Source organism: Ranitomeya imitator, chromosome 3 (assembly GCF_032444005.1).
Source record: "Ranitomeya imitator isolate aRanImi1 chromosome 3, aRanImi1.pri, whole genome shotgun sequence".
In the NCBI taxonomy this organism is placed as follows: domain Eukaryota; kingdom Metazoa; phylum Chordata; class Amphibia; order Anura; family Dendrobatidae; genus Ranitomeya; species Ranitomeya imitator.
The window spans coordinates 273,684,083-273,700,301 of NC_091284.1; the positions used below are offsets into that span (position 1 = coordinate 273,684,083).

Sequence of the window (16,219 nt, forward strand, 5' to 3'; positions counted from 1 at the left end):
CAACGCTAACCCTAACCCTAACTTTAGCCCCAACCCTAACCTAAATCCAAACTTCAGCCCCAACCTTAACTTTAGCCCCAACCCTAACCCTAACTTTAGATCAGCTCACTTTAGCCCAACTCTAACCCTAATGGAAAAATGGAAATAAATATTTTTTTTTTATTTCATCATTGTTTCCTAACTAATGGGGTAATAAAGGGGGGTTTTATTTACTATTTTTTTTTATTCTAATCACTGTGATAGGGTCTATCACAGTGATCAAAATGAACCAATAGGAAAAATCTCCTATTGTTGCTGAGTCTGGCCAACAGATCACAGCGAGCGCACTACACATGCGCCCGCCATTTTCTTATCGGAAGAAGATGCTGGTGGCTGTTGGGGGAAGCAAGAGGACCCTGGGAATCCGGGAGGTACTGGGGGTGGATCGGTGACCCTATTTCTCTCTCCTCTGATGTGCAATCACTTCAGAGGAGAGAGAAATTAAATGGCAAATTGGACTTTATTTTGTGGTCGCCGTTATATGGTTAATAACGGCGATCGCAACCCCTTGGTCGGTAAAAACCAATCCAAATCATGTTCTCTGGGGTTTAAGCTACCAGCAGCAGCCAAAACCTCAGAGAAATTCCATCTCTGGGGGGTGCTATACACTTTTTCCTCAGCGCCGTTAATTAATGGCGCTGTGGTTTAAGTACCCTTGACTACCGCCGTTAAAACGTGTATCGGTGGTTGTTAAGGAGTTAAAAACTGCATTTTGCGTTTACTTGTGGTATTTTTGTCTAATAGTTAAATTTGTTTGGAAGGGGGGAAACACATTTTCACACAACTGTATCACATTTTTAAATTTGCCTCTACTTATTCTTATTCATATTTGCACTTGTCTCTTAAACCCCGGTGACAGAAAATAAGCACAGAATGAGTACATTATTTTATTAAACAAAATATATTATTATTGGTTTGGCTTCATTCCTAGTAGTGCCTCACCAATAGCTTGCCAGTGTCTCCTGAGGGACTCCTGCCTCACAGTTTGAATAGTCCTGTTCAAGGAAGCAATTGTTCAGGGGATTTTTCCTTTCTTTGTTTATAATTGTTCTGGCACTCTGTTTTGTCTCTTTTTATACCTTTTTTACAAGCATTGCACTAATGCCCAAGACTTTTATATGTTTGATCCGAGTATGTCCTATTTTGTCAGCGTCCACTAGTAGTTCAAGTATATGTCTACTTGTCATTACACAGTATGTTTATAGTATGGGCTCAATGAATGCTGTCATATGTATGAGGCCTTACCGTATTACTGTGTGTTGTATAACTTGGAGCAGAATCTTTGTTTAGACATGGGTGTTTTATTTGCTCATACAATGCAATTTTTTTTTAAACTCTAATATAAAAACTTCTATGAATTAATTACTATACTACATGATCGTAAACATGAAAATATCAGTTGTTGGATGTGAGTTGGTTGACGTGCTGTGACATCTGTTACCTCTAGCAATAATTAAACCACTCGTCCCCTTGTTTTCCCAGAAAGGGTTGGAAACAGTTTGCTATGCAAATATTCTTGTGGCCTCTGAACTCACATCACGCACCTGGGGAAAATCCCGTCTAATCTGTATATAGAGCAGGTGGAGTCAGGTTACTTGGGTTGGGTGTATATAAGTACAAGGTTTGTTATAGTCTCATAGTCACTTCCATTGAATAGGTGGATTACTCAAGTCTCTGGAACATTGCACAGGTAGTTAACAACCTTAACATTTCACCTCTGGGATCTTGGTGTTCTCTGAAAACCTTCATTTTAACTTAGACCATAGTTGTACAAATTTTATATTTTTCATTACTGTTTTGGAACATGGACTGTTCAGAGAAATTCTTATGCCTTCAAATTCAGTGAGACATTGCAAGTGACGGGAATAGTATGCTGAGTCACTTCTTTCATCCGATTTCTAAAGCAATGTTTTTTATGGAGAACACCTATCAGTTTTACCACTTATAGTTCCATGTTTTTTCTCATCTAGGCTCTACGATGGCAGGAGGAAGCTGTGTGATCAGCAGTGTTTTTAACAATTATTTTTCAACTTTATATCCACCTGTCCAAGCTCATGCTGTGTCAACTGAGGCACTGAAAGATCGAGACAGTAACAAGCTACTTACTTTTACTATACCAGGAACTACCAGCGATCTATCAGGTAAGCAAGAAAATTGTAGAGATAAATCTTAAGAAAAAATATACCAGTTGGTATTGTTTAATATATATATATAGTGCACATCTTTACTTTAGTCTTTGCTTAAAAAAAAAGTCAGTGGTAAAATGTTAACATGTATGTTTTACAGCCGAGGTATGTGATTGGGAACAGGTTGTGCCACACATGTGGACACAGCGGCATGTATTGGACTGGATCAGTTATAATGTTGAGAGGAACAAATGGGACGCCAGCACTATAGACCTAACCCAATGTGAAATGGATGGACAACGCCTATGTCAACTGAGCAGAGAAGATATGAGGACAATGTTCGGTGGTCTTGGGGATACACTCTACGACCATTTAAGCCAGTTACGAGATTGTAAGTACTATGACCTAATTATTCATTATTAGTGGTCAGAACTGAACTGTAAGAATGCGATCTATTGATAATTTCTGAAGATAATAAAAAGGTACAGATTTCCTTGTTTGCACGCCAAGATAAGACACACTTGTGCGTCATAATAATGCAGATTATCTACAATTACCAAAGGTTACAATCTCTGCTTAAAAGTTAAGCTGGTAGTTTGAGCTAGATAAAAGTTTCATCCTGCTTTTTGCATGTTAGGCAAACCATAACCCAGAGTGTCAAGCTAGAAACTGTATAGGTCAGGTACACCGCTTTTAGTCTAATGATAACTCTAAAATATTTCTTCACAGTGAAAACCCCTCCTCCATCAAATTCGTGTGATTCTAGTGACTATGACTTAACGTTCCACCTTTCAGAGGGTAAGTTTATTAACACATTCCCACTGTTGCATGTTTATATCTTTATTGTCTGAAGTACATTTATTACTACTATTATTATTATTATTCAAGTAATTAATTTATTTTTATTTCAGAATGCCCTTCTGAATGGGACCTAATCTATGATTATATTCAATGTGAGGACAATTTGCAATTTGGAGTAAAGAATGAAATAGGTATGAAATGTATCCACAAGGATTATGACAAAGATCTGTTTCTAAGTTTTCTGATATTACTTGTGTGCAGTAAGATCCATTTGCCTTACTTTGCAAAGTTCAGCAGAACAGAAAAATCATTTAAAGGGGCATTCCATAGTTTTATACAATAGAAAATACATTTTCTAATATACATGTATTTAAAATTCTGCTCTATATTTGATTTTACCTGATCTTTTGCTGTCTTAAACTAAAAACATAATATAGCTTGTCTGTGTAATGCATAGTTAATTTCCATCCCTGGCTTGTATTATATTTATGGGCTAAGTTTCCTGAAAAAATGATAAACAGCACATGCTCGCCAATCGATCCACTGCCGCTCCTCTGTAATGCTGGACAGCCTTTCTGACAGTCTCCACATCTAGTGTTGTCAGTGTGTGACAACCGGTGTCCACAACAGTTAAACCTTGGATGCAGCAGTGGCTTCTGATTACCTGAAATGGTAACATGCTGGTATGTTTACTGGCAGGAGATGCTGAGGTGTGTATGTGCTATGTATAATTTTTATGCCCATGTTGGCTCTGGCCATATGTCAATTTGAAGAGACACTGACCTGACACTGGATTCGTGCTGCCCATCCCATGAGCAGTATGAATGAGAGCCTCATTGTATGATTGCAGTTATGTACAAGTGCATCTCACAAAATTAGAATATCATCAAAAAGTTAATTTATTTCAGTTCTTCAATACAAAAAGTGAAACTCATATATTAGATAGAGTCATTGCAAACAGAGTGATCTATTTCAAGTGTTTATTTCTGTTAATGTTGATGATTATGACTTACAGCCAATGCAAACCCAAAAGTCATTATCTCAGTAAATTAGAATACTTTATAACACCAGCTTGAAAAAATTATTTTAGAATCCGAAATGTTGGACTACTGAAATGTATGTTCAGTAAATGCACTCAATACTTGGTCAGGGCTTCTTTTGCATCAATTACTGCATCAATGCTGCTTGGCATGGAGGTGATCAGCCTGTCGCACTGCTGAAGTGTTATGGAAGGCCAGGTTGCTTTGATAGCAGACTTCAGCTCATCGACATTGTTGGATCTGGTGTCTCTCATCTTCCTCTTGACAATACCCCAGAGATTCTCTATGGGGTTAAGGTCAGGTAAGTTTGCTGGCCAATCAAGCACAGTGATACTGATATTTTTAAACCAGGGATTGGTACTTTTGGCAGTGTGGACAGGGGCCAAGTCCTACTGGAGAATGACATTTCCATCTCCAAAAAGCTTGTCGGCAGAGGGAAGTGCTCTAAAATTTCCTGGTAGACGGCATCGCTGACTTTGGTCTTGATAAAGGACAGTGTATCTATACCAGCAGATGACATGGCTCCACAAGCCATCACTGATTGTGGAAACTTCACACTAGACATCAAGCAGCTTGGATTGTCTGCCTCTCTACTCTTCCTCCAAACTCTGGGACCTTGATTTCTAAGGTCTAATGTGAAGTATCCACAATTAATGATGGTTTCGGGAGCCATGTCATTTGCTGGTGTAAGTCCACTGTGTTTTATCAAAACCAAAGTCAGCACAGCCGTCTACCAGGAAATTTTCGAGCACTTCATGCTTCCCTCTGCCGACAAGCTTTTTGGAGATGGAAATTTCATTCTCCAGCAGGACTTGGCACCTGTCCACACTGCCAAAAGTACCAATACCTGATTTAAAATCAACAGTATTACTGTGTTGATTGGGCAGAAAACTCGCCTGACCTTAACCCCATAGAGAATCTATGGGGTATTGTCAAGAGGAAGATGAGAGACACCAGACCCAACAATGCAGACTGATCGCCGCCTCCATGCCACGCTGCATTGATGCAGTAATTGATGCAAAAGGAACCCTGACCAAGTATTGAGTGCATTTACTGAACATACATTTCAGTAGGCCAACATTTCGGATTCTTTTGGGTTGTCATTGGCTGTAAGCCATAATCAACATTAACAGAAATAAACACTTGAAATAGATCACTCTGTTTGTAATGACTCTATATAATATATGAGTTTCACTTTTTGTATTGAAAAACTGAAATAAATTAACTTTTTAATGATATTCTAATTTTGTGAGATGCACCTGTATGTTTTACTCTGAAAAGCTGAAACTGTAGCATTCAAGAGAAAATATAGTTTGAAAACTGGTCAAGGAACAAGAGAGACATGAGAAGTTCTTCATGGCCTCTGGCTGGCTTCTTCCTCATTCCAGTTGATTACCATGTTGCTCCTTAAAGACACACATCATTGGACTAGTCTCTCTAGGTTCCTGGCTGTAATTTAATAGTATGTTTTCTCTAAACCTCTGTAGTATTTCAGAGTAAAACATACTCGTCTGCAATCAAGTAGCTCTGATTCATGCTGGCTATATTTCAGGCAGCATGAATCTAATGGTAGGTTCCATTTATAAAAAGAGCGGAAAATCAGTTGGGCGCTAGTCATGTGACTCCTACACACATATTGTGACCTTAGTATTCAGTTAATACAGTTCAGGTATCTAAATTCACAGTATTTCTAATTTTATTTGCCTGCAGATTGATAGTGGTCCAAGTTCTGAAATGCCCTACTGATAGTTTAATAGACTCCCAAGTAGTGGGCAGTTCAGCACTCCTGTATGAGCGTGCACACAAAGTGGGGTACAGATTCAATAGAAAACATAGGTTCCGAAACCCATAAAAAGTAATAATGTCACCTTAATATCCCCTTAGCAATTATTGATGCCCTTTGTGCTTCAACAAAAGTCCCCCCACATACAATAATAGTGTAATCTGATTTTTCCCATATAAACCAATATTGATCCTGACTGAGTTCCCCAAAGGAAAAAAAAATAATGCGACATTTAAAATGCAAATAAAAAAAATATTCAAATTTATACTTACTAGTCTTACATTTTGGTGAGTCTGCCATCACAGTCAGTGGATCGACATATTGATGTCTTTGCACCATCTGTGCTAGGACTCTGAATTTCTGTGCCACTCTATAGGCTGCAGGCCTAAAGCAACCTATGGTCTACAGAACAGAGACCAGTAAGGCAGGTAGACCATGGCTCCTGCTCTTCCTTAGAGTTTAACTATATCGGTATGCTGTGCATGCCAACACAGGTAAAAGTGGCAAGTGCCTACTCTGATCTCTTGGAAGCTATGCTACTGGCCTCGCCCAGAAACTGTTGTGTGTTGTTTTTTTATGTCACTTGACTACATAAACATTGTTATCTAAAAGCTGTGTCATGTCGCTCTGTTTACTAAGACTGTGCTGACATTTATTACTGGTATTGGCACAGTCTTAAAATCGCCATACACATTAGATGTCTATTGGCTGAACAATGTTTTGATTACTCATCCAACAGCCATTTCAACCTACTCTCTGATATAATGGCCCCTGTGTTTCTTATAAGAAATCCACTGGCTTACACACCAGCAGGCATCTTATCTCTGGGAGAACAATGCGATTGACAGTCCAATAACAGACATGCCTGATCTCCACAGACCATCAGTTGGACGGTGCCCTCATACTCATTAGATTGAGGCTGAGCCCCTCAATATTGGCAGCACACACCAACATTAGTCTAATGTGTATAGAGGCCTTTAGACGACTACTTTAGATTTCCACTCAACAGCTAATAGCCTGATAGCCAAGGCAACATCAATTGCCAAACTTAATGGAGCAAGATGGTGAAATTTACTATATTCAGCCATGACTTGCTTTTTTAACCCAACAACATCTCTACAGCAATTTTGGCTTTGTCATGCTGTTACTTAGATCACTAGTGATTGATCATTGTTAACAATATTTGTGCTGTTACCAATGCAATAATAAATGATAAAATGATCCTTAATGGAAATTTTAAATCCTACTTGAATTTTATTACAGAATCTGACTTGTGTGGAGACAAAACAATAGATCCAGGTTACTACTCTGATCCAATCTCGCCTGCGAGCTCTGAGTTCTGTGGATCCGGTAAGTAATAAAGACAGTCTTAAGGTTATACACATCAGTGTAAAAGAGCTTGGAAAACTTTTCATGATACTCAACTGTCTTGTTTTTTTACTGACAGGTTCATATAGCCCTCAAGCTGGAGATTCTGCAGGAAGTGACATTGACGTGGACATAAAAACAGCATCATTGGGAACAAGTAAGTTGATACTTAAAGGGGTATTCCCATTACCAAGATCCTACCTTAATATGTAGTATTAGCAGATACCTCCAATTAGAAATGTAGTATAGTTTTCTGATTCGCTATATCTCTTTCCTCATGTTCACTGCTTGCGTCGAGAAACACGTGATGGTGTCTCCGCAGCTTCTTTACATGCATCTGCATATTTCCCATAAGGGATGGGGGCAGTGTTCTGGAATCACTGCGTTGAGAAACACGTGATGGTGTCTCCGCGGTGTTGGATGCTTTGGTCTTCCCGAGGCCAATCATCTGTGCCTTTATAGCCTTTTTACTAGGCACTGCTCCTAATAGCCAGATTCCTACTCCACACTGATGAGGGGCAAACACCCCGAAACAGCTGTCTGTGGATGGATACCATGCTTGGCATAGGTGGCTTTCCTTCATAGGATGCTGCCCTTCCCGTGGTTGTTCCTTCCCGGGGAAAGGCCTGGCTATTCACTGCTTGCGTCGAGAAACACGTGATGGTGTCTCCGCAGCTTCTTTACATGCATTTCCTCATGTGCAGGCATTGCAGGACCTTAGGTATCCATGGTTGCGACCACTAGCAACTAGCTGTCACTTCATCAGTGGCCGTAACCATGGATACCTAAGATCCTGCAATACCTAAACATGAGGAAAGAGAGATAGCAAATATTTCTAATTGGAGGTATCTGATAATATTATGATTATTACACATACTACATATTGGGATAGGATCTTGGAGATGGGAATATCTTTTTAACTTAATAAAATACTGAAATGATAATAAAATACAAACTATAAATAGCATTACAATAATTATTTCATATTTTTGCCTCTTTATTTTCAGACAACCTGCCAAGCTATAATAAAAGTGATGGTGCGCCCAATAGGAGAAGGAGGGGCAGACCGCGGAAAATCAATGCTGAAAGCTCAGATTTCTTAGAGACAAAGAAAAGCAAGCACTGTAAGTAAATGTGTGCTCTTGCCTCTTATTGTGTAACTGTCATTTAACATTTTTACAGTTCAAGAGAAAATAGGAAAGTTTTGTAATATATCTTATCAGAGAAATCTAATCTACTTCCTTCTGTACTGATCATTCAGTCTCAGATTTTGGGTAAAGTCTGTCTCCAATGAATACAGATTTTCATATTACTGAGATGGGAGATGATAGTTGCTACTCATAAAGTCCAATAAGGAGTATAAAGGAGGAGGAATGAGCTATAAGTTTTCCTAAAACAACATTTACCCTCTAAAAAGAACCTGTCATGAGATCCATGCTATCCGAACCATGTACAGCATAAACCAGAGCCTGGCTATGCGATTGCAGTAGGTATGTTTTGCTCTGTAGTGTTTCAAAGAAAACCTAGTTGAACAGCCTGCAATGGTCTAAAGTGATAGATAGTATACTTATCCCTGCCCCAATCCAGTTGATTAATAAGTCTCTCCTCTCACAATAGGGAAAGACCTGTCAATTAACTGGAACATGGCAAGGAGAAGATGGATGGAGACATCTTCAGACTAGTTATGTCTGTAACTATAGACCCCAATTGGCTTTTAAGACCATGTTTTCTCGAAGTGTTGGAGCCTTCAGAGTAAAACATAACTCATTGCAATCAACACCATGTCTCTGATTCATGCTACCCAAGGTTCAGCCAGTATGAATTGATTGACAGGTCCCCTTTAAGTATTTCGAAACTTGGCTTCCTTTGTAAATTATTTGATGCACCTCTTTCATTATGACTCTTGTAATTCTTACAATTTACCAATTATTTCAGCTGCACGTGGAACACACCTTTGGGAGTTTATTCGGGATATATTACTGCAGCCTGATTTAAATGAAGGTCTTTTGAAGTGGGAGGACCGATCTGAAGGAGTATTTAAGTTTCTTCGTTCTGAAGCAGTTGCCCATCTTTGGGGACAGAAAAAGAAAAATTCCAGTATGACATATGAGAAGCTTAGCCGTGCCATGAGGTTGGTGGTTCATCCTTAAATGATTTTATTGATCGCTTTTTCATTAATGTCTAGCTGATTCTCATTTAAAGTATTTAGGATGAATATCATAGTATTCAATAACTCGTTACACTTTTTTCTCTCTTTGCAGATATTACTACAAGCGAGAAATTCTTGAGCGTGTAGATGGCCGCCGATTAGTGTATAAGTTTGGGAAAAACTCAAGTGGTTGGCGCCTGGGAGATAAAGGATCTCTTGGATGTTAGGAGCAGTATGCAAGAAACTGTGTGGATAAATGTCCACTGTGCATATATTTGTCAGAATTCAGCCTTATTTTTAAGGCTTCTATTGTAGCATCATTATTCCGGTGCCAGTTAAATAAGCTAAACTTTTAGCTTCAGTAGGTTGTTGTAAACCGTTTTTTCTTTGATCTTTTGTATATTTTGTACTTTGTAATGATTAACATTGAGAGACGTTTTTAGACTAAATGTGGCTATGAACAAAATTAAAAGCGGAGTCTCAAATGGTAACATATTACTATCACGCAGAAACATTTAGGATGCATTTACCCAGACCGATTTCAGAATGTTAGACATAGATCGACAATATTCAAAGCATTTGTTTATTGGCCTCTTTACTCAGGCAGACACAGAATGATAGGGAAAGACTAATTTCTACTTCACTCACTCACACCGTATCATAACATTGTCAGCATACCTCCGGTTTACAGGTGAGGTACATCCGAGAAGGATGATTTTCAGTTCGGGCAAAGCCAACCAATCATCCAATTAATGAGTTGGGTTATTGTTGGCATGTTAACATCCATTAAATCTTATCCGTGCTGCCGATATTTTGTATATGTCGATCACACACTGTGTTACACATACACACGGGATGTAAGAAAACACACTCCATGGTAAACACCGTATGTTACACCTATGCACACACCCTGTGCTATAAACATACTTTAGATGTTCACAGGATCAATGTACAGTCATGAGTGTTAGAACACAAAGGACATGAGCCAAAGTTGTTTGATGCTGAAGCAATTTCACATACAACAGGAAACATGTAAGCGCTTATTCCACCATCACACCTTCAATGTCTAAAGGTACCGTCACACTAGACGATATCGCTAGCGATCCGTGACGTTGCAGCATCCTCGCTAGCGATATCGTCCAGTGTGACAGGCAGCAGCGATCAGGCCCCTGCCGTGCTGTCGCTGGTCGGGGAAGAAAGTCCAGAACTTTATTTGGTCGCTGGACTCCCCGCAGACATCGCTGAATCGGCGTGTGTGACACCGATTCAGCGATGTCTTCACTGGTAACCAGGGTAAACATCGAGTAACTAAGCGCAGGGCCACGCTTAGTAACCCGATGTTTACCCTGGTTACCATCCTAAAAGTAAAAAAAACAAACAGTACATACTTACCTACAGCCGTCTGTCCTCCAGCGCTGTGCTCTGCACTCCTCCTGTACTGGCTGTGAGCGTCGGTCAGCCGGAAAGCAGAGCGGTGACGTCACCGCTCTGCTTTCCGGCCGCTGTGCTCACACAGACAGTACAGGAGGAGTGCAGAGCACAGCGCTGGAGGACAGACGGCTGTAGGTAAGTATGTACTGTTTGTTTTTTTTACTTTTAGGATGGTAACCAGGGTAAACATCGGGTTACTAAGCGTGGCCCTGCGCTTAGTTACCCGATGTTTACCCTGGTTACCGGCATCGTTGGTCGCTGGAGAGCGGTCTGTGTGACAGCTCTCCAGCGACCAAACAGCGACGCTGCAGCGATCCGGATCTTTGTCGGTATCGCTGCAGCGTCGCTAAATGTGACGGTACCTTAAGCAACAATTATCAAGTTCCACACAATTATTTGCTCTTGAACAATAGACTCATGTGCAATATATAGCACCTGAACTATTAATTTAATTTTGCCTCGCCCAAAATGAAAATTATCCAAAATCTATTAGTTCTCTGAATTACTATTTTTTTAAGACAATTCAGTTTGCTGCTTAATTTCTTTTTTATTTAAACACATGGCTAATTTTGTATGTTTCTTACAATAGATTTCCTATATATATTAATTATATCTCCTCACCCAATATCAAGAAACATATGAACATTAAGTGCACTTTTATTATTTTGAAAAATTGTTTGTAATTTCAAAACTCTGTAAATATATTTAGCCAGATGTGGATAGTTTCTGTAAATACTTTTAATGGTTACCTGTTTATAAAGCTTTTTACTAAGAACATGTTATATGTTAATTTCTTTGTATTAGTTTAGAAATGTCGTCAGTCATTTCATATCCAAATGTTCTGGTTAGTGAGAATACTTCCAGTTTGTACGATGATATTACGTTAATTAAACATAACATGTTAAATTAATGAAATCTGTGTGTTATTTAGGCTTGGATTTATTACTTATCATCAGTAAGATTGTGACTGCTAAAATAGCTTGGCTGACTCTTTAAGACAACTTGGACAAACTGAAGAACTGCACCTGTGTTAAAATGATCAAAGTTTAATACTAGACAGAGACTTTTTATGGGAAGGCACAGCTTTATCAAAGATAGAGAACCTTGTCTGTCGAACTTGAATTTGCATTTAACACTCACAGACCTATTGAGGCCAGTGTACTTACTTTAAAATGTATTTTTTACCTACTGCTTATGGATTTTAGCCTAGTATGTTTAAATAGTGACATGATATAATATGTCATGTGTTGTTGTTCATCTGATATTGTATTTACTTAACTTTAAGACATTGCAATGACCACATTTTTTTCTTATTATATCTTGATACGTAAAACCATAGAATTCAAAGAAGGTGTACTTGGTTTTTTTCGTGACTGCATGTATGTACTTGAATGATATACACAAATGTTTATTACATCCTTTAAGATGCAGCCGCATTAGTCTGCCCTACATTGCTTCCTAGCTGACTGCACCTGAACCAAATGCTCCCCTTATTTCAATCCTGCTGCCATGCTTACTGCCAAATGTGCTGTGCACCTAAAAATGCTTCTCTTTCCACTAATTTGTTAAGTCAATTTGCATTGGCTTAATTAAGCTCCTTACTTTGATTATGTTCCTGTGATACAACAAAAAAGAGATTTCAGGTATAGCCGTTACGTTGTAATTATTGTGCATTAATAATGGAACTCATAAAATTGTTTTCAAACTATTTTCAATAAGCTAGAAACTAACAAACAAAAAAATCAGTAGATTCTTGAGGGTTTACAGTATTTTGTTGTATTGTCAGTGGTATAAAATGCGGGAGGGGGCCCCCGGGTGCCAACGCTTATTTCAGATGGATGTGTATCCAAGGATGCACACACAGCTTAAATGTATTGCAGAACAGAGACCCAACACCTCAATACACGTCGCCTGCCAATCACAGGTCAGCAGCTGACATCGGCGTGCCAATCACAGGCAGCGCATAGCAGTGACATCATGTGTCACCCACAGCAGGCACGCCAATGTCAGCTACTAGCCTCTGGGAGTGGGGAAAAGTGAGAAGAATCTTTTTTTAAAAAATGTGTTAGAGAACAGAGGAAGAACGGGGAGCATTATTAATGGATGGGCCCAGGATGGGGGACATATATTACCGCAACGGGCCATGATGTGGAACATTACTACTAGAAGGGGCCTAGGATGGGGACATATATTAATGGTTGAGGCCAGAAAATGGACATTACAACAGGTTGGCAGACATTATTACTAGAAGGGGCCCATGATGGGGAAACATACGGTATATTGTTGGAGTGGGCCAGGATAGGGACATAACACCATTATGGGGGACATTATTACTGGAAGGGGCCCAGGATGGGTAACATTATACCAGGAAGGGGCCAGCCTAGGGACATCATTACAAGAAGGGGCTTAGGATGGGGAATATTATAACACAAAGGGTTTCAGGTTGGGTGACATTATACCAAGAAGGGGCACAGGATGTTTCACATTGTTACTGCAATGGCCTAGGATGGGGGACATTATTACTGGAAGGAGCAAGTTATGGGGGACATTATTACTGGATGGGGCTCAGGTTGGAGGACATTATACCAGACCCAGCATGGGAGACATTAGTACAGCATGGGGGGGACAATATTACATTATGGGGGCCAACACGTATGTCTTTATTGGATTTAGAATGCTACAAGGGCTAAAATATCTGACCAACATGTAGGTAGAGGCCCAGGTCCAAATTTTGTAATGGGGCCCTTCAAACTCTAGTTCTGCTGAATGTTATAGTCCTGCTACTTACCCTGGGCCTAAAGTTCTAAATGTGTACTGATCTTAAAGGATGGTCCGGTCTGTCCCGGTTGGGCAATTCCTCCGTCTCTGCCGGATGTTCTTCGGACGAGGTCAGCTCTACAGAAATCATGGCACATCCTTCAAGCTAATTCCACTCTATCTAGATTCCTACCCAATAGACCGTCTGTGACATTTAGACGAGCAAGAAATCTTTGTGACATCCTTACAAGAAGTCACTATGAAGATGAATCCAGAATTACATTCTTGAATCAGGGTAATCCTAGACTTGGATGTGTTCCGTGTGGCCACTGCGTGGCGTGTTGTAATATTGATAATTGAGACTCATTTGCTCATTCTAGTGTCCAAGTCAGTCAAAATAAAGAAATTTATTACCTGCACAACAAGGTATGTGGTGTACTATGCGACATGTCCTTGCAACTTAATCTATGTGGGACTTACCTCACGCCAGCTCAAAGTATGCATGAGGGAACACGTGCTGGGCATCCAAGCTGCAGTTGGCCACATGGACGCATCTACTCTGAAAACCCTACCCCGCCATTTTAAGGCTGTCCATCAATGCAATAGTAATCTATTGCAGGTTAGAGGCATTGATGCATTACACATAAATATTAGGGGTGGTAAGCTGTCGCAACGCCTGGCTCAATGTGAAGCCAGGTGCATTTGGACACTGCAAACTGTCCAACCTTAAGGTCTAAATGAGAACCTTTCATTTGCCCCGTTCCTGTGAAGGGCATTTGGCTGCAACAGCCCCAACCTAAAGGTCTAAATGTGAACTCTTCATTTGCTCCGCTCCTGTGTGATATATATTCTCTTGGTTTGTATATTTTGCGGTCACCATTTTGCTCTTTTGTGATCACACATGTGTTTTTATACGATTTTAACTTTATTGTTTCGTTATTTATTCTCTATAGGTTCTATGTTTATGATGTTATCCATGTCGGTTCTTTTTGCTACTATTCGTATCGTTTGGAATAGTATTATTTATCTACTGATGTGGAGATTGTGACATCCGGGTCTAAATTATGAGGAACTTTTCTGCACAGAGCATCTACAATTGGGGCATCCATTTCGTATTATCAATGCAAAATTGCCAGTGTTTACAATATTGGTCTCATGTGGACATTCAATGATGTAGCGACAAATAAGAATACATTCATGTATTGTGATTTACTATTTCACCTTGTTTGGTTTGTTTTTGTTGGATGTTTTTTCTTTTTATGTTATGTGGGTTCTTATTGGGGTTATTTTCTTTTACCTGTCATGTACAATATCGTGTTGTCAACCCGAGACCTGATATCCTGGTGTCTCGGCTGCTCCACTTATATACATAGCGCTGCTCTGGACAGTACGCATGCGCACCTCGGTTCCGCTGCCCCACCGGCTTCCTGTGTCTCTATGTGGCTGTTAGCGTCGGGTCACCTGGGGTTTGCATGTTCCCAACACTTTTGGTCACATGACGCGTGCGCCGGCTGGCGTCGTGGTTGCCGGGGCGACGGATGCATCATTTCTGGTCCGTGGCGGCGCTATTTCCAGTATGCGCTGGTATAAAAAGCCCTGCATGTGTACACTTTCTATGCCCCCTGATAAAGGAGCTATCCGAAACGCGCGTCGGGGTGGGCAGCCGGATCCTCTGGGCCAGTTATCCTGACATCTGATAGGTAAACTTGGGAATTATGTCTGTGATTATTTGGGCATCACGTTTATGTTCTACGTCAGCACTTCAGGTGAATGTTTTTCGGCCATACAGCCTGCTATCTACTATATCAGTCATTGTTACATTGATGAGCAGTGATGCTGCTGCACTTGGGGACATATATACTATACAACAGCTGTAAATGTATGCTGCTATGATGCTATACTGTTGTTTTTGTACCCCTGCACTACCGGTGTATGGTGCTATTATGTAAGGGTGTTGTATTATAAACTCTCTTTCTTTTGTGATGCTAATGTGTAATATTCTTTGTATAATATCTGGAATTTGGTCCCTTGGGTCTTGCTAGCCCCCATGTGCTATTTTATGTGTGTTCCACAGCTACTTTAATATCCCCTGCATCTTTTGTACTATTTGTTAATAAAGTATATAGTTCTCTGTGTTTGTTTAATAAGGGCGGACAGTACGGTTATTGCAGCTAATAAGGGCAGACAGTAAGACGGTCATAGTTAATAAAAGCAGGCAGTGGCAGTTATAGCTTCATAGGTGAGGGTGTAAAGGCAATATTTTATAGGAGAAGACTATGAGGAGGCACAGTGTGGTGATCATATTTTGTTCAGGGAGCACAGTGAGTAGCAATACATTTATTCAGGGACAGAGCAAAAGGGATATATTTTTACTATTCAGGGATAGTATAGAGACACTGTTATTTTTAAGGGCTTCCTGTTGGGATATGCTGCAGCAAACTGGAGAAGATTGAAGTCTGCAGAGATGATCTGTAGATGTGAAAAGTCATCATGGTGTCTTGACAAGAGGAAGAAGAAAAGAAAGCTAACAACTCCAATCAGAAAAGACAAGGTACCTGGATGTAAATGTTATTTATGCTCTTGCCTTCTTCTAATCAGTAATGTGGTTCCTGTATGGTACACAGACTGATACTGGCTGTTAACAACAACAGCTAGTAACTTCTTTCTTTTCTTTAGGACACATTGGGAGTTGTAGTTTCATGTAACTGTATATGGGTTGACCTGA

The 16,219-nt window shown here is 39.9% G+C and overlaps 1 protein-coding gene across 1 annotated transcript; it reads left to right on the forward strand.

The window, feature by feature from the left end:
* The first annotated feature begins 1,656 nt into the window (after nt 1-1,656).
* Nucleotides 1,657-9,685, forward strand: ELF3 (E74 like ETS transcription factor 3). The gene is made up of 10 exons (XM_069756473.1): nt 1,657-1,729; nt 2,010-2,180; nt 2,326-2,556; nt 2,895-2,963; nt 3,077-3,157; nt 7,053-7,139; nt 7,237-7,314; nt 8,165-8,281; nt 9,093-9,288; nt 9,419-9,685. Exons 2-10 carry the CDS (start codon nt 2,018-2,020, stop codon nt 9,531-9,533), a joined length of 1,137 nt encoding a protein of 378 aa, XP_069612574.1. The 5' UTR covers nt 1,657-1,729; nt 2,010-2,017; the 3' UTR covers nt 9,534-9,685.
* Nucleotides 9,686-16,219: the final 6,534 nt, after the last annotated feature.